Below are 26,708 nucleotides of genomic sequence, written 5' to 3' on the forward strand. Positions count from 1 at the left end.
GATAACTTACATATAACAGTTCAATGCGTACTTCAATTTACTGAAACTTCAACATTAGCATGGGGCAGCACATACTGGGTACAGATCTGTCCATTTGTCCAGAAAGACCCCCCCCCCCCACACACACACCCTTATTTTGGAACATACCGGATCCTCTTTACACTTCCTGTGTCTAGCTTCCTGTCTGGCTCATCTGTTTTTTTTTTAGAAATTGACGTGTTTTGCTCCATCATCTGTCAACTATAGACTCGCTCCCTCATTCTGACAGACGGCAGAGGTGTGTTCTCTGTCATGCCACAGTCTCACGGAGCCTGTGGGAAATACCTCTTTGACTAGAATGGCTTGTATTTGTGACAAAACAATGTATGGATGGATGATGGAGTCTGTGCTGGAGGTTTTCCTTCCCGTTAATGGGGAGTTTTTCTTTCCACTGTCGCTCCATGCTTGCTCAGTATGAGGGATTGCTGCAAAGCCATGGACAATGCAGACGACTCTCCCTGTAGCTCTACGCTTCTCCAGGAGTGAATGCTGCTTTTCGGGACTTTGAAGCAATCAACTGGTTCCATTATATAGGAAATTTTTGACCAATCTGTATAATATGATTCAATTTGACTTTGTAAAGTGCCTCTAGATGACATGTTTAATGAATTGGCGCTATATAAATAAAATTGAATTTGATCGACTTGAAATGTGTGAAGGAGGGTTTAGTATTCACAGCTCACATTTCCTGGGTGCTGTCTTGAACCTGAGAATGTTCTGCTATGTGTTCAGTTACCACATCCTAAGAGTGCCTGATTAAGTTTTATGCTCAGTTTTCCTTTCACCTTCAATTTGAGTGTGCGTTGCTCACTGTCTCATGTTAGCCCTTTAGTTAACTGAAAAATGGTCTATGGTTTGCTCCTCTTTCCTCCTAATATCAGCTGGGGTAGGCTTTAGAAATCCTAGGATGGATGGATGATGATAAGAAAACCTGTTTTGATAATTATTTAATTATACATTTTTTAATTCTACATCAACAATTAGGTGTTTTTATTTTATAAAAGTGAGCCGACACATGCTACATCACATCACAGTGTACTATAGGAGGCAGCCCATAGGCTGCAGGATACTTTTGTCAATGTGAGGATGTTACTTTGAACTGTACCACTTATCAGTGCATTGATGCAAACCATGACACCCTTTCATGAACATAACTGTGGCCTCTTTCAGCAGAATAATGTGTCATACCACAGAGAAATACATTTTCACAAATGGTTTTGGGGAGGACAAAATTTAGTTCTAGGTACTGTTCAAATTCAATTTGACTGTACAAATGTGCTATAGAAATGGATCATATCCATTGAGGCCTTATTTTTGTTTATGTAAATCTGTTGTATTTCTTCCGAAGAAATGTTTTGCTTTTAGCCTAATTGCTTTTATTCATTCATTCTTGGAATTTATTATAAGTTAAGCTTGGCTTTGCAATTATTTGCTCTTCAGAAGCAAAGCTGTTTGTGATGCTGAATACCTGATGTTGTATTCTGAACAAGCGGATGAATTCTAGTATCCATTCAATTGAGGTTTTATTTCTAGGCAGTTTTAAAATCACCAGCAATTCTACCGTGAAGGACTTCAATAAATAAAATATAGCCACTGACCAGAATGTCAGACCGGCTTAACTGGGTCATCAACAACAGTTGCCTCAATTCATCTCTAATTATGCTGTATCTCCAGCTCTGGACCTGGGTGTAGCTGCCTGTATGATGGCTCAGGCTGCTTGATAAATGAATTTGCCGGGGAAGCCTGGAGTATCCAGGCTTCACTGCAGGGCTCAGAGTGTGCCACCGAGGAAAGCCACGGTCAGTAAATCACTTCACGGCTCTCTAGAGAAGTATTCAGTGCTTGTACACTCATCTACCTTCACCATGAACAAATGTCCTGTCACCATGTCATCTCTCCTGCCTGTTGGATTTTTTCCTTCCTACTTTTGCACAAGATTGGTCTGACTGAAGTGACTTCATCTACGCATTGTCTGAACTGCAGCCTATTCTACCGGGCCAGATATGGGAATGAGGGTGGAGATTTAATTAACACCTGAAGGCTGTGTAAGCCTTTTACAACATGCACTGATAACAGCCAGCTTGCATCCAGTTGGAATTTTGAAGCAATTTTCTATGTCTATTAATAGCGTGAAGTATTTGCAAGGACAGACAGATCAGAGATTCTTTAGCAGAACTTTGATTATAACATCAGAGGAGCTGCTATCTCATCCTTGGGAATAGCTTCTGCAGACTCAATGAGGCTTTGCCTCGCAGGCAGAAAACAACTCATTTCATCTGATTGTGTTGTAACAGGGAATACTTTGACAACTTTTTAATACAAAATGAAATGTTTAATATCAATCAAATATCTGCCTTACACTGACCTGCCACCTTATTAGGTACACTTCAATCAATTGCTTGTTAACGGGGGGGGGGGGGGGGGGGGGAGGGCAAAAAAATAAACCTGAAAAGTAACTGTTGACATTTAGCCAACTTTAGCTACCCGGTGGCTGTGGCTGTTTGTGGAGACCAAGGTGCCCCACCTCTCCAATAGAGCGCTACATGTAGGCCTACTCATCCCATTCATATTTACATACATTTTTAAATGCTGACTTTCTTCATTAATGGTCCTGGGTCCCTTCTCCTTTGACTCCTAATTATATGGTAGGGGACTTACACCAGTAACTTAAGACTATCAGAGAGTGAATATATAGAAAATAACCTATTAATATCTATTCCTCTAAGATAGCAGGGGATGCATTTTTGGCAGGAGAGATTCTGAAGATGCCTCTGTCTTCACTCCAAAATTGTCATACACATATGAAACTCACAGCAGTAGCTCAGACTTCATGTGTGATTTAATAGGAAATGCTATATCATTCATAGGTGACTTCCTTAAAGATGGCAGGGGGTTGTCTGGATGTAAGGTGAAAACATGGTGAATGTTCAAAATGTCTAAAATAAAGTACTGTACACATGAATAGGAAAATAAGTATAGCAACAACAAAAATTGTAACATAATTAATGACAATAATTTAGTTGGGGGAGCATTGTGGAGTTGTCTATTGGCTCTCTGAGGGGGGCTAACTCTCTTCCACTTTGAAAGCCCCTGGCTTAAACCACTGATGAGAACCAAGCTATATGGCATACCATGTTTGAATTTACAACATGTAGTACCTTGACACAGGTAGGCCACTGTATTAAAAGATGAGAAATAATACAAATATTGCCTGGTTCAATGAGTCTCAATTTCAGCTATAATATTCACATGGTAGGGTCAGAATTATGCGGAAAAAAGAGCCCTCCTAGCTTGTGTCAGTGGTGTATATTGCTGATTGTGGTATACTGATATTGGTATTGATATTTTTTGGCACACTTTGGATCGCTCACTATATTGTGAGCATTGTTTAAATGGCACTGCCCTAATGTCGTATAAACCATGCCCACCTTGTTATCATTATAGCGCACCCTTCTTCTTATTGGTTCCTTTCAGGGATGTGCAGTCATCTTTATCTGAATCTGCAGGAACTCTATGATCCTATTATGTCAAATATGGAGAATAATATCTGGTTTCGGTAACCTTGTTGAATCTATGCTATAAAAAATATACTTCAGTACTTAGAGCAAAATGGGTCCAACCTGCTAATAGCATGGTGTCTAAAAAATGTCTGTTGAGTTTACATTTAAATGCTAGACTGTTATGCAAAGCGATGTTGCATATAATGTTTTTTGTAAAGTTGTACACATTTTAGCATCCACAGTCTCCCTTCACACCACAGTGATTGAATGTTAACAAAATTTATTGATTATTTCGTAATATTTTAGCATGTTTCACAAGTGTGCAATGTTATTTAAATTCCCATGGGGTATCTGAGATGGAGCTCTTGCTGGTACTGGTTCATGATTTCTTTCAACTCCCTCATGTCAGCCCTGCCACCAGGAACTAGAGATAGCCATTAGTAGAATTTTTCACAGAGATTGGATGAATAATATAGACAATTTCCACAGAAATTTCCTCCCTGCTTCAGCTTCAGTGACAGTTGGGCTTCACTGTCATGAAAGATGCTAATATGGTTTTATATGCATTGGGAACCTTGTCACTTAATCTCTTTTTGAAGGAAAACTCTAAAAAATGAAAACGTCAGTAGTCAAAACTTAACCCTGAAAAGTGTTTAAAAATATAGACATAGGAAAAGTACAGATTTATTGAAAAAAGTTAATTCACATGTTCCACACAAACATTCACAGGAGTAACTTTAGCTTTCCAAGCTCTTATATTTGCTTTATATGCAGCGTGTAGGTCGAGTGATGCTTGACAATTAGAAAATTTGTTGAATTAAATAGAAACAATTTTTGTGCCTTAAAGATTTTGTCATAACATAAATGTTAAAGAGCGGTTTAATGACACAAGGGAAATAATATAAATAAAAACAAAACAAACACATTTAGTATAATCTCTTCTGTTAATGGTTATTTGATGTTCAATAGTTTGATAGGAGTAAACACAAAGTTTGTGAGGGCGTGTTTTTGTCTTCCACAGTGAAAGCTGCTGGTGGGGTTGAGAGCCTGCAGGATGGATGGTGCTTTGATGTTTGAACAATTGTGACAGATCAGAAGAGATTTTCTTTTACTGCTAGGCTTTGGGAAATATTGTATCATTTTTCGGATATATCCCACCCGTGAAGTACTCTGTGAAGAAATGAGAAATACTCTCTGAGCCAGTGAGATGACATGTGAATGACATTTCAGTTTTTTGTTCTTTTTTGCTATTTCATGGATATGGAGCTTATGGAAAGAAAGAACAGCCCTCTAGGTCAAAACCAAGCGACTTCTTAGATTTTGCTCAGATAGTAATATATCTAGACCAGCGTGATCCAAATTTGATATAATCTAGTCATATGCTGTAAAGGCAACCATATTTATCTGGATTCAGTAGGTTTGTTTCTACCCCTGGACAGATTGAATTTGGGTAAATACATTACATATAGAATAATGATGGCCCCGTTCATGTTGATAAATCGTGCCTTATCAGATACAAAAGCAAATATAACATATAAAACATTTCTGATGGTGTTTTAGTTAATACCCTTCACCACTAAAGATAGCAGATATTTGAATGTGCCAATCAGCACATAAAGCATCTTCCATATTTTTTGAGACCCCTGGTAAGAAAAAAACAACAAACACATTTTTTTTTATTGCAGTGGCCTAATCTCACTTCCAGCCTTTAACTTGAGTTTCTTGAAGAGTTTCCTGAAGAATTAAATGTTGTAATGAAGCCACAGAATACCATGGAACAGATATCCAGTTACATGTTCCTCTTAATCATTAGTTTTTGATGTGAACGTTTGTGTGAGGTATCTAATATAATAATTAAACAGAATTAAACATCAATAAACAGTTTATCAGAAAATATATTTTACAAATACTGTGATATAATCTGACATGAATAAAAATGTAAAAACATTTTTCATCAACAGATTAAGTTAAAGTCATATTGAAAGTACCTTAGCTGCAGCTGATCCAGAATGCTGCTGCCCGCGTTCTCACTAAGACTAAGAAAGTAGAGCACATAACCCCAGTTCTAAAGTCCTTACACTGGCTCCCTATATCTCAGAGAATAGACTTTAAAATACTTCTGTTAGTCTATAAATCCCTAAATGGCTTAGCACCTAAATACATCACAGACTTGTTATTAGTGTATCAACCCTCCAGACCACTCAGGTCTTCTGGCTCCAGCCTTCTCTGCATACCTAGAACACGAACCAAACACGGAGAAGCAGCATTTAGTTCCTATGCTCCACTTATCTGGAACAAACTTCCAGAAAACTGTAAAAGTGCTGAAAGCCTGAGTTCCTTTAAATCGAGATTAAAAACACATTTGTTTAAAATTGCCTTTGAATGTTCAAGTTAAAATGTTTTACTGTTTTCAAATGTTCTTTTTTGTTTCTACACTATCCCTACTTGCTTTTATTCTGTTTTATTTTCCTATATTTTAATCATGTAAAGCACTTTGCATTGTCTCTGTACTGAATTCTGCTATATAAATAAATTTGCCTTGCCTTGCCTTGCCTTTCCTTGCCTTGCCTTGCCTTAAAAAGACACCAATAAAAAAACATGAATCTTAGTGAGGAAAATATTTAGAGCTAATGGTACAGGTAGTTACAAGCTGCTGTAAATTTTCCCTAATTAAGGAACTATTCCAGTAGCTGCATTAGTGCCAATCACTATCGCCTTTAGAAGCCATCTGGGGTTGTGGTATGCTAAAAATATTGGATGAAATTGGACAGGTGCGCCCAGTTGGGTCAGTTGATGGTGGACTACTAACCTGGTGCAAAATAAACCTTCCCCAGACATCAGCATTGGACCCTGTGGGTCTCTTGGGAGGCTGATGCAGCCCTGTTTTCTCCTTTTGCTTTCGTTCCTGATTCCACCGTCCCCCCACCCCCTCCATCCCCGGTATCCTCTTTCCTGGGCCCTGCATGGCTGACCCGTTTGTCCCCCCTTTGTCAGTAGACATGAGTTTTATAGCTCACATCAACAAAATACAAGGGAAAAAATTGCTGCAGAGGTACTCAGTTGGACAACAGTTCATATAATACTCACATCTACATTTTCAATCCACAAGTTGAATGTCCACATAAGAAGAACAGTCCCTTTTATAGTCCATGAGCCAAAAGATTAGTGGTTGGCGAAGAGTGTGTATAAGTTAAAGGGTGGTGGTGGGGGTTAACAGGGCTTCAATAGTCTCCTACCAGACACAGAAGGCCCAAGGCTGATGTCTGGTTAACACAGGTGCAAAAAGTACCAAAATAATGTACTCAAGTAAAAGTAGATGCTTTGATAAAGTTTTAATAAATAAAAGTAAAGTTACAAGTGTAAAATGTTAATCAAGTTAAAGTAAAAGTACAGAAAAATTTGCTTTAAGTTAAAATTACTCAATTACATTTTTATGAGCAGAAGAAAGTCATTACTGGACATGTCGCACAGGAGATATTGGTCTCATAACTGTTTTTGATTAAATGAGCCATCTCAACATTCTTCTCTGTCACACCAAACCCTCTGCATTAGCTTCTCTGTGGTTTTCCTCTTCTCCAGAACCTGGCAGCTCTTATCTTCATCCAATTTTAAAAACTCGATTTGAAAACGATGTCATTTCAGACTCTATTATATGTCTTGCGAAGGCTCTGATTGAACATGTTCCAGTACATGTTTTTCAAATCAAGTTGTCTAAATGCCTCAGCTAAATGATAACCTGGGTAGCCAGTTTGACAGCTGCCAGTAGAAGCACCCATTGATCGCAGCACCGTGTAGATTCTAGCCATGAAAGTCTGATGCTAACCAACCAATAGGGAGCAGTTGTCTCCTTAAGGCAAGGCAAGGCAAGGCAAATTTATTTATATAGCACAATTCAGTACAAGACAATACAAAGTGCTTTACATGATTAAGATATACCAAAATAATAAAATGTAGATAGAAAATAGAATAAAAGCAAGTAGGGATAGAATGTAGTAACAAAAAAGAACATTAAAAACAGTAAAACTGTTTAACTAGAACAGTCAAAGGCAATTTTAAACAGATGTGTTTTTAATCTTGATTTAAAAGAACTCAGGCTTTCCACATTTTAAAGTTTTCTGGAAGTTTGTTCCAGATAAGCGGAGCATAGGAACTAAATGCTGCTTCTCCATGTTTAGTTCTGGTTCTAGGTATGTGGAGTAGACTGGAGCCAGAAGACCTTAGTGGTCTGGAGGGTTGATACACTGATAACAAGTCTGTGATGTATTTAGGTGCTAAGCCATTTAAGGATTTATAGACTAACAGAAGTATTTTAAAGTCTATTCTCTGAGATACAGGGAGCCAGTGTAAGGACTTTAGAACTGGGGTTATGTGCTCTACTTTCTTAGTCTTAGTGAGGACTCGGGCAGCAGCGTTCTGGATCAGCTGCAGCTGTCTGACCCACTTTTTAGGAAGTCCTGTGAAAACACCGTTGCAGTAATCAATTCTACTAAATATAAACGCATGGATTAGTTTTTCCAGATCCTGCTGAGACATCAGTCCTTTAATCCTAGAAATGTTCCTCAGGTGATAGAAAGCTGACCTTGTAATTGTCTTTAGATGCTTTTGAAGGTTCAGGTCTGAGTCCATCACTACTCCCAGATTTCGGGCCTGATTGGTGGTTTTTAGCTGAAGCGACTGAAGCTGTGTGCTAACTTTTGATCTTTCCTCTATTGGTCCAAATATTATTACTTCAGTTTTGTTTTTATTCAATTGGAGAAAATTTTGGCACATCCATGCATTGATTTCTTCTAGGCATTTACTTAGTTCCTGAATTGGTTCATAGTCACCTGGTGACATGGTGATGTAGAGCTGTGTGTCATCTGCATAGTTATGGTAGCTGATGTTGTTGTTTTTTATTATCTGAGCTAGAGGGAGCATGTAGATATTGAATAGGAGGGGACCCAGGATGGACCCTTGGGGAACCCCACATGTGATTTTTGTCATCTCTGATGTAAAGTTACCTACTGATACAAAAAAGTCCCTGTCCTTTAAGTAGGATTTAAACCAGTTGAGAGCTGTACCAGAAAGGCCGACCCAGTTCTCCAGGCGTTCTAACAGGATGGAGTGATCAACAGTATCAAATGCTGCACTGAGGTCCAATAGAACCAGCATGGTGGTTCTTCCACAGTCTGTATTTATATGGATGTCATTAAACACCTTGATAAGGGCGGTCTCTGTACTGTGGTGAGCACAGAAACCTGACTGGAAACCATCAAAGCGGCTGGTCGTAGTTAAGAAGGTGTTTAATTGTTGAAATACAACTTTTTCAATGATCTTACTGATAAAGGGGAGGTTTGAGATGGGCCTGTAGTTCTGGAGTAGAGGTTTGTCTAAATTGTTCTTTTTCAGCAGTGGTTTGATAATTGCTGTTTTTAGGGACTGGGGGAAAACACCTGACAGAAGGGACGCGTTTATTATCTGAGTCAAATCAGACGCTATGACAGGTAAAACTTTTTTAAAGAAAGCTGCGGGGAGAACATCAAGGCAGCTTGAGGAGGAACTTAACTGCTGAATTATCTGCTCTAAGCTTTTGGAGTTTATTTGGCGGAATTGGGACTTTTGGTCAAAATCAATTCTGGTAGGAGACAACGTTGGTACTGAACGTAGTATGGATGTACAAACAGATCCTCTAATCTTTTGGATTTTTTCAGTAAAGAAGTTTGCAAATTCATTGCAGGCCCTGGTGGAGTGGAGTTCTGAAGCCACGGACACAGGAGGATTTGTTAACCTGTCGACTGTGGAAAATAAGACACGAGCATTATTAATGTTTTTCTTAATGATCTCAGAGAAGAAAGATTCTCTTGCATTTTTCAATTGTAAGTTATATCTGTTAAGTCTCTCTTTATAGATGTCATAGTGAATCAGGAGTCTATTCTTTCTCCACCTGCGTTCAGCTTTCCGACATTCCCTTTTTTCACTTCTAACTGCTGGAGCATTTCTCCAAGGAGATTTTTTCTTCCCGGAAACAACTTTCACTTTAACTGGAGCAATGCAGTTAATGATGTCTGAGACTTTAGACTGAAAGTTATCTACTAGCTCATCTACTGAGTTGCAGCCCAAGGTTGAAGTAGCAGAGTAAGCTTGAATAAAAGTTTCAGCGGCATTGTCCTTAAAGGTGCATTTTCTTACGATGTCCCTTTGGCTAAATGAGTCACTGGTAATGATACATTCAAAGGTAACGGAGAAGTGATCGGATAAGGCAACATCAATTACATTGACCTGTGAAATGTTTAGACCTTTAGTGATGATTAAGTCTAAAATATGCCCCTGCTTGTGTGTTGGCTGTTTAACATTCTGAGTTAAACCAAAGTTTCTAAGTGTGTCACACAGTTCTTTTGCACTTCTGTCTTCAGGGTTGTCAACGTGAAAGTTGAAGTCTCCCACAATAATTAAACAGTCATAATCAACGCATATCACAGACAAGAGGTCACTAAAATCCTTAAAAAAGTTTGATGTGGACTTAGGAGGCCTGTAAACATTCAGAAACATACTTCGTACCGGGCTCTTTACCTTGAGAGCCAAATGTTCAAAAGAGTCAAATTTTCCCAAAAACACCTTTTTACACTTTAGTGAATCATTAAACAATGTTGCTACTCCTCCACCTTTCCTTTGCTGTCTGCTCTCACAAAGGAAATTGTAGTTTGGAGGAGTCGACTCCAGCAGAATGGCTGCTTCATTAGATTCATGTAACCATGTTTCTGTTAAAAACATAACATCAAGATTGTTGTCAATAATAAAGTCATTAATTAAAAGGGATTTTCCTGACAGAGATCTAATGTTTAATAAACCTAGTTTATATGATTTGGTGGTTGATGATGTCTCTGTGGCAGGTTGCATCTGACAGTTAATGACTTTCAAGTATTTGTTCCTGTTTATCCTTTTGTTTTTCTTTTTTCTGCCACGAATCATCACAGATATTCCGTAATTCCTGAGAAAAGACCCAAGCTGATTCTCGAAACTGTCTTGTCTGATAAACGTGCAGCGAGGGCCCGCTGTGTATCACAGCGAAGTAATCTGAAGGTCTTGAGGACAGGCATGTTCCGTGATACGTAGAGGAGGATCTGGGGCTCTGCGGCCTTTGGAAGATGCTGGTTTAGTCACAGAGCTGTGGCTATATGGAGAGGATGTCATCTGTAGGCCAATCTTAAATACTTTGTTCATGTTGGGAGAAAATTCCAGAAAAGGAACCTCTGGGCTTTGTGGAGAGGAAGGCGAGGTGGGTGTAGTCCGGACCGGTGTTCGTGATGATGGATTTTCTTGGTCCTCTCTTTGTCCTGCTGAGATCTGGGATGGATCCTCCTGTAGCTCTGACGAAGCCTCTTTCTGTGTCATCTTTCTGGCCATGTTTATCTTGGCTTGTTCGGGCTGCACTGGGCTTATCTTTTGTTTAGGCACTAGATGTACTTTGTTTTGGGACAAAGCTGATGGCGTATGGTTCACAGAATAGAAGATGTTTGAAATCAGCCGTTTTGCACCTGACCTATTTAGAGAGAAGCCATTGCTGCTAAATAGATGTCTTCTTTCCCAGAAGATGTTAAAGTTGTCTATGAAGGTTACAGTTGTTTGTTTGCATGTTTTTTCCAGCCATTTGTTTAACATCAGAATTCTGGAAAAAATCTCGTCTCCACAGTTAACTGGTGCGTGAGGCCCGCTAAGAAAAACCTTGACATTAAGGCCATGAACTAAGTTCAACAAACGAATGTAATCCTCTTTCAATACTTCTGATTTTCTTATCCGGGTGATGTCGCCGGGGGCTTCAGCTTGTATTATGAGTTTTTCCAAGGTCGGGCGTTCTTTCAAGATCCTCTGAAGGTTGTCTGATATTTCAGACACCAGGCCAAAGTTCGAAGGGTTATAAATCAACACCTCTGTGTTTTTCTTGTTACAGAAATGTTTAATCCCCCTTACAGATCCATTGCATAATATCAGGGTCCTTGGCCCTGTGGCATGTCTTTTCTGTGATGTCTTAGAACGAAAATCGTTGACATACCTCTGATTGTTGTCGTGATCCTCACTGGTCACATTTTGGAGCGGAGCGAATCTGTTTCGTAATGGAATTCCTGCATTTCCAGCAGGTTTACTCCTATCATTTGTTTTGAGAACAGCCCGTTGTTGTTTCATTTGTCTTGGGACATCTCTCTGTAGTCTCGGCCAGTTTTCTTTGTCTGGGTGCGAGGTTCGTTTATCCTTTGGTCTTGCACCCAGAGTGATCCAGGGATTCTCATTTTCCTCCAGGGACTGTTTGTTCGCCGAGTCGCTGGGCTGGTGGTCACCATTCAGAATCACAGGCAGGGTTGTTTCATTTCCATGCGTGGCGTTTACATCATAATTCACTTCGAGTCGACAGATTTTCAGTTCCATAACAGCTATCTTCTGTAAAAGCTTGTCAAAGTCCATTGTGGTGAAGGCAGGCATCCATTGAATCGGGTGGTTCTCCTTCATATCCGCTTCATGTTGAAGTCTTTCCATAAGAGCATTTTTCCTGAGAACTGCCTCCTCTGGGCTGTTGTAAAGAGGCATCTTGTGTGGATTAGCTGAAAACTAAAAGAGTCCACACGGGGAAAAAATCAAAATCAAAAATAAATCACAGAAAATAAATAAAATAAAATAACTAAATCCAACTTTCTGTAATTTTGGTTAAGAGATAAAAAGGAGATAAAAAGGGGAGGAAAATGCAAGCAAGCAGGGAGCAGAGAAAAGAGCGTCCGAGTAGGCAGAGAGGCGGAGAGCACCTCGATACTCGAACGGTATTCCTTAAGACCTACCATCCTCATTTGCGTAATAAGGCTGAAATGCATTCAGAAATGGAAAAAAGGACAGGTATAAATAAATTGGGTTGGAAGAAAGGGGTAAAAATATAGAAAGGAAGAATAAAACTGACAAAAATATTAAAACATACACAGAAATAAATACATTTAAAAAAAGAAGTAATTGATAAAGTTGTAAATTATAATGAAAAATACATAAACGAGGTGATTATTTAAAAAGAGGAATAAATAAATCAGTTCATTTAAAGAGAGATTTACATTGGACTCATTGTATAATTTAATAATTGTTTACATTTATTTATTTGCTGTATTCTGTGCATGTATTTTATGTTTATTTATTTATGGAGGACATATTTATTTCTGTATTTATTTCTTTATTTTCATTCGGTCCTCGCTATATAACCTTGTTTAATCTATTGCACAGCTTGCATTTACAAAATTGTGTTGGGGATGTACAAATATTGTAAATGATAGGAAACTACCAGTTCACCTCCTACATTAAGTGTTGTAAACCAAAACAAACTACTGTTATCGCTGCCACCCCAGGCATATTCCATTAGACCCCTAAAAATGTAATGTGTACAAACACGTAGTATTAAACCGCATTGATACTCGAACGGTATTCCTATGTAGTTTTTTTTTTTGCAATCATGCCGGTTTAAATGCTGTTTCTTGCCTAACGGGTAATTACACATGGTAAATCAAGCATCATAAATGAAAGTTCACTGCACTTGTCAAGACTAGATGGGAATTATTCATGCAATATGAATGTTCCTTACAATATGAGAGTGAAGGCTATTTCCACTGGGTGTTGTGTCTTCACTAATGGATACAAGCAGTTGTCTGTTCTGGAAGTGACTCATTCAGCTACAAAAAAAAAATCTCTTTATGAACATGTTCACTCAATGAGACATGACAGATATAGTTTTGTTTGTCAACTGTTTGAAATGGTTATGTGCTTTTCTACCCTTGCTCTCTGTCCATCTATGCTTTTTCTACAGTCATGCACTCAATTTGGCAGCAAAGAGCCAGCAAACATTACCAGAAAAAGCAAATCTCTGTTTTCCTTACATGTCAGAATGTGTTTGTATGGTGTTTCTTGATAAAAGGGCTGCTTATCAGCTTTAAGATATTTAGTGTTTTTGGCACAACCTCTAAAGTAGAGAATAATTATCTTGACATCCTCTCTTTATTTTTTGTATTATTTAGATATTTTATTTTGAGTGTAATGTCTTACCATCAGTTGACCATGTACAATACCTTGGTTTTATGTCTGCTGATGTTTGGTTGAGGTGGGATGCATGTTCTATAATATTCTTTTAAAATCAAAAGTATTTACGGATCAGAGTAATTTAGAGGTAAGGTTTTGCTCTTTGTTCTTATTTTTTTTAATGCCTAAGAGCTTAGTTTCATGACTTCAGTCAAATATAAATTTGCCTATGTGCAGTTCAGTTTTCTCACTTTTTCACAAAGCTAACATTTATGTAAGTCTTTTCTAAACTGTTTGCTCTTTGTGTTTTATTATCTGTCTTTCTGTGGAGCTGAACTGCCAGAGAACAGTCACGGGGTAGGAAATGGTCTAGTTGCCAGTTTACAGAAATGCATTCTTCCAAACTGCTTGATGACCTCTTATATTCTACACCATCAATCAAAAATTGTTATCCTGTTTAAGATTTTTACAGCTTTAAATATATGTCCACAAAAAAAGGAAGCGCTAATTAATTACCATACCATACCACACCATATCACCTTTATTTATAAAGCACTTTATAATAACCAGATTTTGGCAAATGTAAGATGCCAAACCTTCCAGATGCTTACTTTTTATTATAAAATGTAACTGCACTATTGTGTTAACTTACTAGTAGCACTACAGATCATAGTCTATTCAAGCATTTGTGGGATTAACTTGATTCACAGAGGGTTTATATTGCCGTCAAGGACAGCCAAAATATTCTCTTTCTGTGGTTCGATTACAGTTTAGATGTCTTATTCATCCTCATTGTTGGGATTGTTGATGGGACTAAAGTATGACAACCATGCACAGTTGTTCTGGTGATGAAAGGAAAAATAAAATTTATGAGGGTTGCTAAGGTTTTCTGTGCCATAGGGAGAACCATGTACTACTTGGCTATTACCTTTAAAGAATTTACCCTGAGCTCACTGTGAGCCAATTTCATGGCTGATATCCTCAGTCTGAGGGAGTACGCTTCAGGGGACTCTGACAATGGGTTCACTTCCAACTCATGGTGCTCCTATTTAACAAGGTCAGCAGCAACATTTTGTACAATTGAAAAACCAAACATGCTAATACATAAATGTAAAGATCCATCAGATTAATCTATCCCTGAGAGACGTATATACTAGAACATGTAAAAAAAAAAAATATATTGCGTAATATACACATAGAGTAACGTTTTTTTTTATAGGCTTTTATTTCTTGTACTTTTGATGATATTGTCAGTTAAAGAAAACCAAAACTTTAGGGTGTCAGTAAATTAGAATATCACATTAGACCAAATAAGAAAGAAGCTCAAATGTCAGGAGTGAAAAAAAAAAAAAAACTTGTCCATATCTATGCGTTTAATACTTGGTGGGGCCTCCACTTGCATTAATTACTGCACCAATGTTCCGTGGTATAGATGCGATCAGCTTTTGGCACTGCATGTAAACTCAGATTGCTTTTATAGCTGCCTTCAGGTCCTCTGCCTTGTTGGGTCTGGTTTCGCTCATTGTCCTCTTAAAAACAGCCCATCGATTTTCTATGGGTCAGGGGTATACCATGGTTATTGAATACCATGGTTATTGAACCAGCTTTTGGAAACTTTCACAATGTGGGCTGGTGCCAAGTCTTGCTAGAAAATAAAATCAGAATTTCCATAGAGCTTGTCTGCAGTGGGAGGCATGAAGTTCTATATAATTTCCTGGTTGATGGCTGCATTGACTGTGGACCAACATCAGCAAATGACATGGCACCCCAAGCCATCACTGACTATGGGAACATCAAAATGGACTTAAAGCACTGTGAATTCTGTGCTTCTCCACTCTTTCACCACAATTTGGGACTGTGATTCCAAATTAAATGCAGAAGGTACTTTCATTTGAAAACAGGCCTTTGGACCATTGTGCAACAGCACAGTTTCTTTGCTCCTTAGCCAAAGTAAGACACTTCTGATGTTGTCTCTTGTTCAGGAGTGGCTTGATGAGGAATACAACATTTGTAGCCCATGTCTAGTATTCCTCCCTGTGTGGTGGCTCTGATGTACCACCACCAGCATAAGTCTACTCCTTGTGAAGTGGTTATCCCTGTTACTGGTATACCTTTTACTACCATGCTTCTTAGATACAGAACTCTGTGAACCGTATGAGCTTCAAATAATGAACTTTGTCACATAATTACAGCACTCAGTGCTCCGTTGTGAGTTGAGAATCCACAGACCCATGGTGGAGCTCAGAGAGGCTGGAACTCAAGTGGCAGTCTGGAGACCTGGACCCATGGTGGCATTCTGGAGGCTTGGAACCACAGAGGAGCTCCAACAAGAAGTCAGTCAGAAACCCATGGAAATGCTCAGAACGCCTAGGCAGGTCTTCCTGGACAAAGAGAACTCAAGAACTTGAATGTGAGGAGAGTCAGTCTGGATCCCCTCATTGATGGACTCAGGATCGTGAGGCATGCTCACCTAAACTTCCAGCTTGGAGAGCTTAGAAATGTTAAGTGGATCCAGCTGGACCCGCTCATTGAAGAACTACAACAAGTAATGAAGAAGATGGTGACTGAGCCAGGATGGAAGAAAATGAAAAGGAGGAATATGACTGACCCAAGGGTTAAAATTATGAAAACTGAGGTAGGATTGTGGATTAAGTTGATGGTGGCACTAAATGTGCTCTGCTGCCCTCTGGTGGAAGCCAACATCTTGGGGGCAGCTGCAGAAGTCCCACACCGATGGTGGCACCCACGGCGTTAGACCAAAGCAGCTCCACACGGGCAGGAAATAACAGCCCAGGCTTAGGGCACAGGAACACAGGCTCAAGACGGAGGTGCAGAGATGGGCATCAATCTGAGCTGCAGATGCTTGGGAAGGCGTGCCGGATTCAGCTGCAGAAGCTGAAACAGGAACGCTGGGCAGAGGAGCAGATATAGAAGCTGGTAAGATGTGCTGAGTTGGAGACTCTGGAGTTAAAATACCAGATTGAGATGCGGAGAAACCAGATGAACTGCCAGAGAATGTGTGTCACTGGGTTCTTGTCCGGAAGAGCTGAGTCAGTGCTCACTAGCAGATGAGCTCCATGCTCTCTAACAGCTCATCAGATCTGGATGGTGAAATAATTCCTCCCCACTCTCTCACTCAAGAATCTAAGCAGTTGGCCAGCTCTAGCCTCCTCCAAGGTGAAGTATGGCTCTCTTGCAACAGCTAAAGAAGATCTGACGCGACTTGGACATATTTCAGAGCTCTGTCTATTGGAAGCGGCATCATGAGCGAAGCATGCATTATTAAATAATTATTGAATAAAATAGGACAAGAAACTTACAAAGATAACAGGCAATGAACAGAAACCAGAAAGCGAGAATAAGTAGACCAGAATTGGGGTGGCCTAATGGAGGACGTAACAATGAGTGTGACTAAACTGGCTGAATAAATGGAAAGGAAAGCAGGTGGAGCAATTAGTGAAATGCGTAATTGAAATAATACGGAGGGAGAGAAAGAGTGCAATGATCTGACGGGGACAGGAGGAGAGCAGAACCTAAATGGAAACCATGGTGAATGAAAAGGTATGACCAAATAACAGAACTAAGAACAGGCAGGTAGGAAAACAAGGGTCTAACAGAAACAAGAATAAACTACTTAAATCATAAGAAGCAGAAAAATGACAAACAGGAACCAAGTCTACAGATACTAAACAATACTAAAAATGTGCAAAACATAAACAGAACTGCTCGATCCCCAGGAACATAAAACTAAATGATCAATCCCCTGGGAATTGTGTCAATTGGATGTTTAAATTGAAAATGGAAGGTCTTTTGTGTTTCCTGACAGAGCCGTAGAAAACGGTGTCCTAAATGAAAATTAAACCAATCATTCTAAGAGGGTGACACGTGATCTTCGGTATTGAGATGATTGACCCAGATTTGTGTAAAACATTCAGACTTATTCTATTTTGTACAGTGATTAAGGCAGCAGGGTTTATCCAAATTGACAAATGTGTCTGCTGTCAATTGACAGTGAAAAATTATTCATTAGTTCTAATTTATAGGATGCACAAAATAACAAAAAGCTATTGTTTATGCCTTAATTTTTTGCTGATTCCTAATTGACACATAAGGCCCGTTTACACTACACTTTTTTAACCGAGCCGAGCCGAGACCAGTCTGAGCTTGGATCAGTTAACCAAGCCAAGACGACCGTTTACACACCACACTATCCCGGTTCCTTGGTTGCTCCTAGCCTCCTAGTGATGATCTGTGGTACTACCGCTCTCTGGGATTGAAGGCGGAAGCAGCAAAACAAAACAGCGGCGCCCGTAACATTTAGGATGTTATGGTTGGAGTCGGCTTTTGGGACGTGGATAAGACAAACAAACGTCTAATAAGGAATAAGGACAGACACTGAGGTTCATCACACTGCTAAGCAGAATTATCTCTGGAAATCGTGTGGCATGGTAAGGAAGCTAGTATTATTATGAATGTCTGAAATTTGTCTGAATGGAGTGTGAATCAGGACGTGCAGCCAGACACGGCAGAAAAAACGCAGACAGTCAGCTGACTGTAAGGGGATGACGCGGTCTGCTCACGCGCTCTTTATCAGATAACCGGGCCAGAAAAAAAAAAACAGGCCGAGACGTACTCAGGAACTGGTCTGCAGTTAGTGAGGTCCGGTTATGTTTAGTGCGGTCCAGTTCAGTCTGCTGACCGTTTACACTTGGTAACCGAAATAACCGAGTTATCTCGGTTACCAAGATAACCGAGCTTGGACTGGTCTCGGCTCGGTTAAAAAAGTGTAGTGTAAACGGGCCTATAGTTAGATAGCACATTTGCTTTTCATTGTCAGAAAAAATATAAATTACTTAATTTCTTGATTTAGTAGAAGAAAACGTAACTTTTACAATTTAATTAGTCAGTAATTAATTTCTTAATCTTAATAATTAATCAAAAATACTTTAAAGAACTATTACATATAAATAAAGCAATTATTACATATAAATAATTATAACTTTGTTAAATATAGTTGTTACTTCTACAGTATCCAAAACAATTAGGGCAAATCTCTTCATTGAATCTGAAAGAAATAATAGGAAATAATGTTCTGCTCCAAAAACTTTCACATTTTGTTCCACATTATTGCGGCCCTGTCATTAATAACAATTTAAACTGAAATGACATCCTGCTTTCTGCACAGACATGAGGAAAGTCAGGGAGGTAGAGAATTTTGCAGGTAAGGAGACTTCAATTAATTGTCTTGCTCTGCTTTAAACTGTTAATTGTTTTTAGCACAAAAGTGTTGCTAACCATTGGAAAAATTCCTGAAATGAAGATGCAAAAGTAAAAAAAAAAAGACACAAGCACATTTATCAAGAGACTTTATCAAAACTGAAACCAAATGAATACATGCTTTCAGCTCAAAGACGTTTCTCATTCTGTCATTAATTTCATCTTCAATTTGATAGTCTTTAGATTATGTACAAGCTTAATGATCTGTTGCATATATTCTCATCAAGGCAGTGAATCTGTAAGATTATAGGCATTAAAGCTAACACTTATAATGAAGTGCTAATAGCTTTTTCTTGTTCAACTTTATCCCTTATGGTAACTTCCTACTACATTTAGTATATTTTCTCAAATGGGTAGATAAATCAGAATTCTTTTTTTCCTTCTTTTGCAATAGAATATAATCTTTACACCCTGTCCAAAATAGGTTCAAAGGACTCCCAAACTTGTGAGCCCACACAGGAGGTCATTGTCTATGGAATTGAGTTTTCAAATTAGATTTTTTATTTTTATTTTTTTTTTTTTGGGGGGGGGGGGGGGGGCTTTTCTTGGTCTATTTATAATACCTTTGAGTGCATAACAAAAGGGAAGAAAAAATACAAGTAATTCAAAAGGAAATGGTTTCTTTCTAAATTTCCTAGTCAAAACATAACGTGTCCTTGTGAACAGGAGGGTCTCATCTTGACAGTTCTATATTTTCTGGAAAAACCTTCAGAAATACTGAATATGACATTGTTTCTCATTTTGCTTTCTACCAAAACCTTGAATTGTATTTATTGTATGAGATATTTGTCTAAAGATCTACCATCAATATTTGGGAGAGGGTTTCTTCATTAAATCAATGTCATATTCAAAATTCTTAGTTATCTGCTTCTGCAAGAAATATAGGCTAAAAAACCCTAGTCCATACTGAGACAGAAGGGACTTGATAAAAACCTTTTAAAATGCATAAAGACAAAGATTTGTCTTTTTGTGTTTTTATTTTTGATTGTAACTTTGAAGACTGCTCAATGATTACCACTCATATGCATGGGTAGATTGTGCCACCACTGTCATTACAGTATAATCTGGCCAAAAATGGACCCGTCGTCAACACAACAGGGGTGTTCTGGTGTTGATAGAGCTATTTCTGGGTTGGAGTCTCTTGGAAATTCCGGTGATTATGAACACACAAGATCACACAGGATGTGTAGTTTAGCCTCCACTTCCTGGTTAACCCTCTCTGACTGACCATCAGACCAGGGATGAAACCCAGAGGACAATCTGACTGTCACTCCCAACAGGAAACATAACTCCTTCTAGAATCTCGAGACAAACTGGGGATCCCGATCCGACATGATATCTGAGGGGTGACCAGGCAGACAGAAGACTTCATGGACCAAGATGCAGACGGAAGCTTCATCAGGGGGACCAGATGAATCATCTTAGAGAACCTGTCCACAATAATAAGGATGATTGTGTGGCCATCGGAAGAGGTGAGGCTGATGATTAACTCCATAGAGAGGTGAGACCATGGACAGGAAGGAACAGGAAGTGGTTGCAACAAACCTGAAGTTTCTCCATTCCTCCAAAGCCATCTTGACTGCCAACATATCTCAATCCCCCACATCATAATTCCATTTAACTGAAGTGAGGGATCTTAAGAAGACAGCACCTTGCCATCAGAGGCTCTCTGGCTGAGAACAGCATGTAAACCCAGTGTTAGATGTGTCAATATCAATAATGAATTGCTTTTCTGGGCCAGGGGATTGAAGAACAGATGCAGAAGTGAAGAAGATGATGGTAGGGAGAGGAGAGAAGATCTGACTGAACTTTCTGATAAATCTTTGATATTAATTAGCAAATTCTAGGAACCTCTGGAGCTGTTTGCAATCAGAAGGAGTGGGCCAGTCCCATACAGCAGAGATCTTGGAGGGATACATGGTGGTCTTGTTAGGGGAGACGATGAAGCCCAGGAATGACGTTATGGTTTGGTGGAATGCTCACTTCTCTGCCTTGGTGAAGAGATTGTTCTGGAGGAGGGAGGGAAGTACAGACCTGACATGGTTTCTGGGGGAGTGACGTTTTTGGAGAACATGAGGATGTCGTCAAGGTACACATAAATGTACCGTCCCACTATGTAATTGGTGGGGCATTCGAAAGACCAATAGGCACAACCTGGTTAGGCGTTATGGAGATCCAACTTGGAAAAGAAATGGGCACTCTAAATAAGGTCAAAAGTAGAGTCCATGAGAAGCAGAAGGTAATGTCTCTTTTGCTATAATAACATTCAAACCCCTATAATTGATGCAGGGATTACGCGATCCATCCTCTCCAGCCCCTGCAAGAGAGGATGATGAGTGAATAATTCCTGCTTTTAATGAATCTTCCACATACATTTCCACAAGGCATTATGTTCTGGAGCAATGCGTGGACACAGCCTACCTCTAGGAGATTTGGTGCCTTGGAGTAGATCAATAGAGTAATTTTGGGGGAGGTGAGGAGGTAAGGAAGAGGCCCTATATTTGTTGTACACCTCCCTTAAATCTTGAAAAATGTCAGGAACCTTAGACAGATCAGGGTAGGTCTTCTCCACCATAGTCTCAAAAGAAACAGGAGAAATAGTTTCAGACAAACAGGAAGATAAGCACTCAACTGACCAACCCAGAATCTCCTTAGTCTTCCAATCAACATGAGGATTGTGCTTCCTTCCTCAGCCATGTAGCACCCAACACGATAGGTAACTGAGGGAACTTAATGATGGTAAAGGATATTATAGTAATTTTTTTATGTATAAATGTGAAAGATATTAAAGAGATCTGGACAAACTAGGTTTCCATAGTATTTTCTAAGTAAACACATTTTTAAGAGTAAATATATGGTTGACAATTTCAATAAACATTATAGTGTTAGACCTAAACGGATCATTCAACAGCTGGAGCTCTGAATAAAACACTATTCTGCAAAAAATCTTATTCAATTTTTCCCACCACAGTGGGTGGAAGAGAAATTGTAGATATTTTCAATAAATGCAAAAACAAAAGGTCAACTGACTAAGATGGCATTGATACGATAATAATTAAGAATGTAATTGAGAAATTTAGTCAGCCCCTATCCTACCTCTGCAATCTTTTATTTCAAACGGGTAAATTTCTAGAATTGATGAAAAGCGCTAAAGTAATTCCACTTAATAAATATGGGACAGACAGCATTTTACAAACTATAGGCCTGTTTCACTACTTCCACAATTTCACAAAAAGTGAAACTTCTGGGGAGTTTAGAAACATTAATTAATAAACAAACTACTCTCTGAAAATCAATATGGATTTAGAGCACAAAGATCTACAGCAATGGTAGTCACATATATATATATATATATATATATATATATATATATATATATATATATATATATATATATATATATATATATATATATATATATATATATATGGTTCTTTTGGAGAATTTTGGATCAGGAGCATAGAAATCAAACGGGAAACAGGTAGTTCACCACTATGTTTTGGGCAACAAGATGGAGAAGGGGTATGACACTTTCTACTAATCAAGGTCAAATCTTAGGTTATACTTGCAGGTACATACAATGGGCTAACTTTTTTATTGTTAGTGGTTTCTGTTTATGTTCAAATTCATATACTTACATATGTAAGGTGGCGTTTGTGCTTTAGACTGATGAATATGCATGTGTTAATTGTGATTTTCTTTGTAATTTTTGTTTACTGATACATTTTTAGTTGGTGGGATTGTTTGTCTGTCTGAAATAAATCAATTACTACATCAATTAATTTATTAATTCACTCAAGACGACAATCTCACGATACTTTCTCCTACAGACAGGAGAACTGGTTCAGTCTGATAGAAGGGACAAACTGCTGCTTAGGTTCCTCTTGGGAAGAGATATCAGCTGGAGGGGAACTACTGAAAGGAGAAACCATAGGGTTATGTAGCCTTCTGGGAAAATACTGTTGCTAAATTTCAGACCTGAAGCATCTCTCTTTCTCCCCCTCTCCGTTAAATAAAGATCTATTCAAATAATTAAATTCTATTCAATTCAAAAAGAGCAACTGATATGTCCGAGGGTTTGACTAGTTTTCCAAATATGGTAAATGCTGTAAATCATTACAGTAACCAACCATTTTACTGAGGAGGGACATTTGTGCTGACAAAACAACAAGTTCACATTTTTTTAAATGATATTCTTTGGAGAGGTTTTAAGGACATGGAGGCCCATCCTCCTAGGTGCATTCTAAGTCAGATGCATATCAATTACCCACCTGCAACTGTCCTGGGTCATTAGAAGCTATTGCTTAGTGTGAGCGGAGTACTTTCAGGTTGACCAAGTACAGGAAGAATCAGACGAGGCTCACAGGTTCGAGCCTGGAAAATAACAGGAGGATTGAAAGCAGGAACAGCATTAGCCAGATATATTGGTGTGATAGTGATGCAATGGAACAGATTGATAATTTCCAAGAGACTCGGAACAGACTCTCCGGTAGTTAGAGCCGTGGCAGGTGTTGCTGCTTGTGCTGATGAGTGGAGCAGAGCAGAGCAGAGCAGCCAGAGAGTGACATACAGTCAGCTGGACCAAAACATAACAAATCACCACAGGAAAGGCAGAGTAGATTTATTACACTTTAACAATCTACACTGTATGCTTTGCTTAAAAGGCTTTTGTTTTGCAGAATGACAAAAAAAAGAATATTTTCAGTTGAATGACATCAATTATACACTTTAAAGCTATATTACTAAACTGTGTTCACACTTATGTAGCAATAGTCATATTATTTTTTTTTAATATCCACACTATATTTACACTCTGTTTTCATTTAAGAGTCCTTGGTAAAAAGATTAATGATGTTTCATATTTTTCGACGTGTAACACTATCTTCTAACAAATGTTGAGCAAATAGCTGGTACAGAAAACAAAAACTTTGCTCATGTGTTTCCATATTTTTATAGACAATATGGTGTATCTACATCCTTCACTGTCAGTTCACCATCAGCTCATAAGATAGTGGAAAAGATTTGAAAATCCTTTATCGTCCCGCAATGGGGAAACTCGGGTGTGACAGTGGCAAGGGCACAAAATGAGTAAAAAAATTATCAGTGCTCCACTGTTTCTTCGTATGCTTTTTTCATTGCAGAAATAAGAGAGATCTTTGTGTTTGACCTAGCTTTAATTTTTTTGCTGTGTCTTTCTCGTCAAAGGGTGATGAAGTCTTGACAGTCATCAAAATGAAGGCTCAGTGGCCAGCCTGGCAGCCTCTTAATGTGTAAGTATAATACAATGTTGCTTATCACTGCATTATTTGTTTAGCAGGTTTTATCAAAATTGTGAACATCTTGTTCTCTACCTATTATATCAGCAGTCTTCTGTAGCATGAGCACAAGACTGACTTGCTACAGGATTATCAATATACTTCTTTAGCCATTTTGAGAAAAAAATGCATATTATACATTTTGTTTTTTCATATGTGACTACTGGTACTGGATAGATTGGAGAACATTTTAGCAAGCTGTTTAGGGGATTCGTCTTTGCATTTGATTATCAGAAACTGCATAATTTCTAACTTTTAAAAGTTAAACAGAGGCAATATAGCCATTCCCCCCCCCACTAAAGTATTCATAACATCGGCTTTTTAAAGCTGCAGTCATGTTTTCATAGCTGCCCTCAAAGTTTGCTGATTAGTAAAAAGTTAGTAGAGCCTTGAAAGTGCCAGCTACACTGGTTTTCAGTGTGCCTATCAATTTACTCCCAGGTTCATAGGAGGCATTTAATTTTTTATTCATGAGGAAAGCAAGAACCTTTTTGGACTCAATTTGTGAAGAGGAGTTGGAGAATGTGAGCACAGCATTGTTTTCTCAACTGCACAGGGCTCTGTGACGGCCATGAGATCAGTCTCCAAACAGCCTTGATTAAAAACCAGGAATAACAAGGTGACTACCTGGTGTATATGCAACCACTAATACATTTCTACAGTGACTGTATGCATCATACATAAGTGGTTGTAGGGTGTGGAAGGTCAGTTTGGACCAAGCAAAATAATGAAATTATTGTGTCTGTAATTATATTGAAGAGTCCTTATCCATGCAGAAATCTCAGGAGAGGGTCAAGTACCGAGCTGGACTCACCATTTAGGCAAAGTAGGTAACTGGCTGGGGCCCCCATCATAACAGCAGGGTTCCACTGAATGTGGAAGTTGTGCTGGAGCGCCTTGTGCGGCTGTGCCACGTTTTTGCCAGGCCAGGAGTGTTAGAACGGAGTTCCTCTACGTAGTTAAACTTGGATCATGTGAGGATTGCGTCACCGCACGATAGCAGTGTACTTGTAGGCTGTGAATAAAACAATAAGTAAAGTGGCTATTTGGCCAGTACTACCCGAGTCTCGCTTGCCTGCTCTTTATATAATCACCTTACCTTGTTTTCTTTGGCTCTTTCATAGGTGAATTAAAATATATATATATTTTTTTAAATGGGATCCAAAGTTTGCACATGTAGTCTTTTACTTGATCCACTTTGCTTTTCATCAACTCACTACCGCTCAGCTCCAGATTGACATGGAGTCGGTGCGGTGAGTGAAAAAATTAGAGCAGCCACGTATTTTTGAGAAGCTACGAGTGTCAGTGCATCGGGGACGCTTCAGAAATGCACCACTCTGACTGAGTAGAGTTGCGAAGGCACAGAGCAGTCATATCATAGCGCGTCCACATTCAATGGAACCGCAGGGTTAGGGGCCCCGCTCTGCTGGTTGTCCACCACCTAACAATGCCCTGCATTATTAATGTACGTTTAAAATAAAAATCAAAGCATTTATTCCTTAAGTAGCTAAACACATTAAAAGGTCATTCAGATCACCACATTGCTTGTCATTACCACAACCGGTTCAATTCTACCTGTAGACACGAAAAAGCAGGACATCTATCTATCTATCTATCTATCTATCTATCTATCTATCTATCTATCTATCTATCTATCTATCTATCTATCTATCTATCTATCTATCTATCTATCTATCTATCTATCTATCTATCTATCTATCTATATATATATATATATATATATATATATATATATATATATATATATATAACATCTAATGGTCCCAGTAGGACATAGTGAGAATATCTTCTCTTTCATATTTTCCGTGCTAATTGTAAACATGCAGCTCTGGGTTGTTAATTAGTAAAGAAATCATCGTAATTAATCATAAATGTATAATTTATTAGTCAACAGTTTTATTTTTCTCAATAACACATGTAATGTATGATATTATATATGCTAAACAGGGATACACTTTTACTCAAAATAATACATGCAAACTAGGGCTGGATAATATTTAGAAAAAAAACACATTGACAAAATAGAAATCAGATCGATCAATATCAATAATTATCAGAAAAATTCAGAACATATTTTAAGTGCAGCCCTGGTCATTTTATGCTGTTAGTTAATGACCTATTTTTAAATAAAGAACACTGACTTCAAACTCAACCTGTTATTGAACCAACTTTTTACCAGTAAGAGATATAAAATGAAAAAAAACAAACATGTGCTCTCTGAACTCTTTGACGCTTGGTGAAGGAGTATTCCTGGGTCTGCGTTTCTGATTGTATGGTTGTGATGACTGGTGTTTTAACCTACATGGTAGGCTAGAATGCAAAAAGAAGGAAAACTGTTCTTCTACTGAACTTTTTATTGACCCTTTTTTATTGAACCACACGTCTATCGATCAATATGTATCATTGAATTATCCAATTATTATTATAATTTTATTTATACAGTTTCTAAATATTAATACTGATATCAGGATAAAAGATGAGAATCTGAGAAAGCTCAAGCATGAAGCTCTATGTTATATTTTAAATATCCATCAAGTAA

General features: G+C 38.5%; 1 protein-coding gene across 1 annotated transcript in view; it reads left to right on the plus strand.

Moving 5' to 3' along the window:
• The window catches only part of spon1a (spondin 1a), an 84,271-nt gene that overhangs the window by 29,171 nt on the left and 28,392 nt on the right, over window positions 1-26,708 (plus strand). Inside the window, exon 7 of the mRNA XM_012855129.3 lies at window positions 24,039-24,103. Within this exon, the coding sequence (XP_012710583.1) occupies window positions 24,039-24,103 (65 nt within the window). The remainder of the gene's footprint in view (window positions 1-24,038; window positions 24,104-26,708) is intronic.

Source organism: Fundulus heteroclitus, chromosome 4 (assembly GCF_011125445.2).
Source record: "Fundulus heteroclitus isolate FHET01 chromosome 4, MU-UCD_Fhet_4.1, whole genome shotgun sequence".
Classification (NCBI taxonomy): Eukaryota; Metazoa; Chordata; class Actinopteri; order Cyprinodontiformes; family Fundulidae; genus Fundulus; species Fundulus heteroclitus.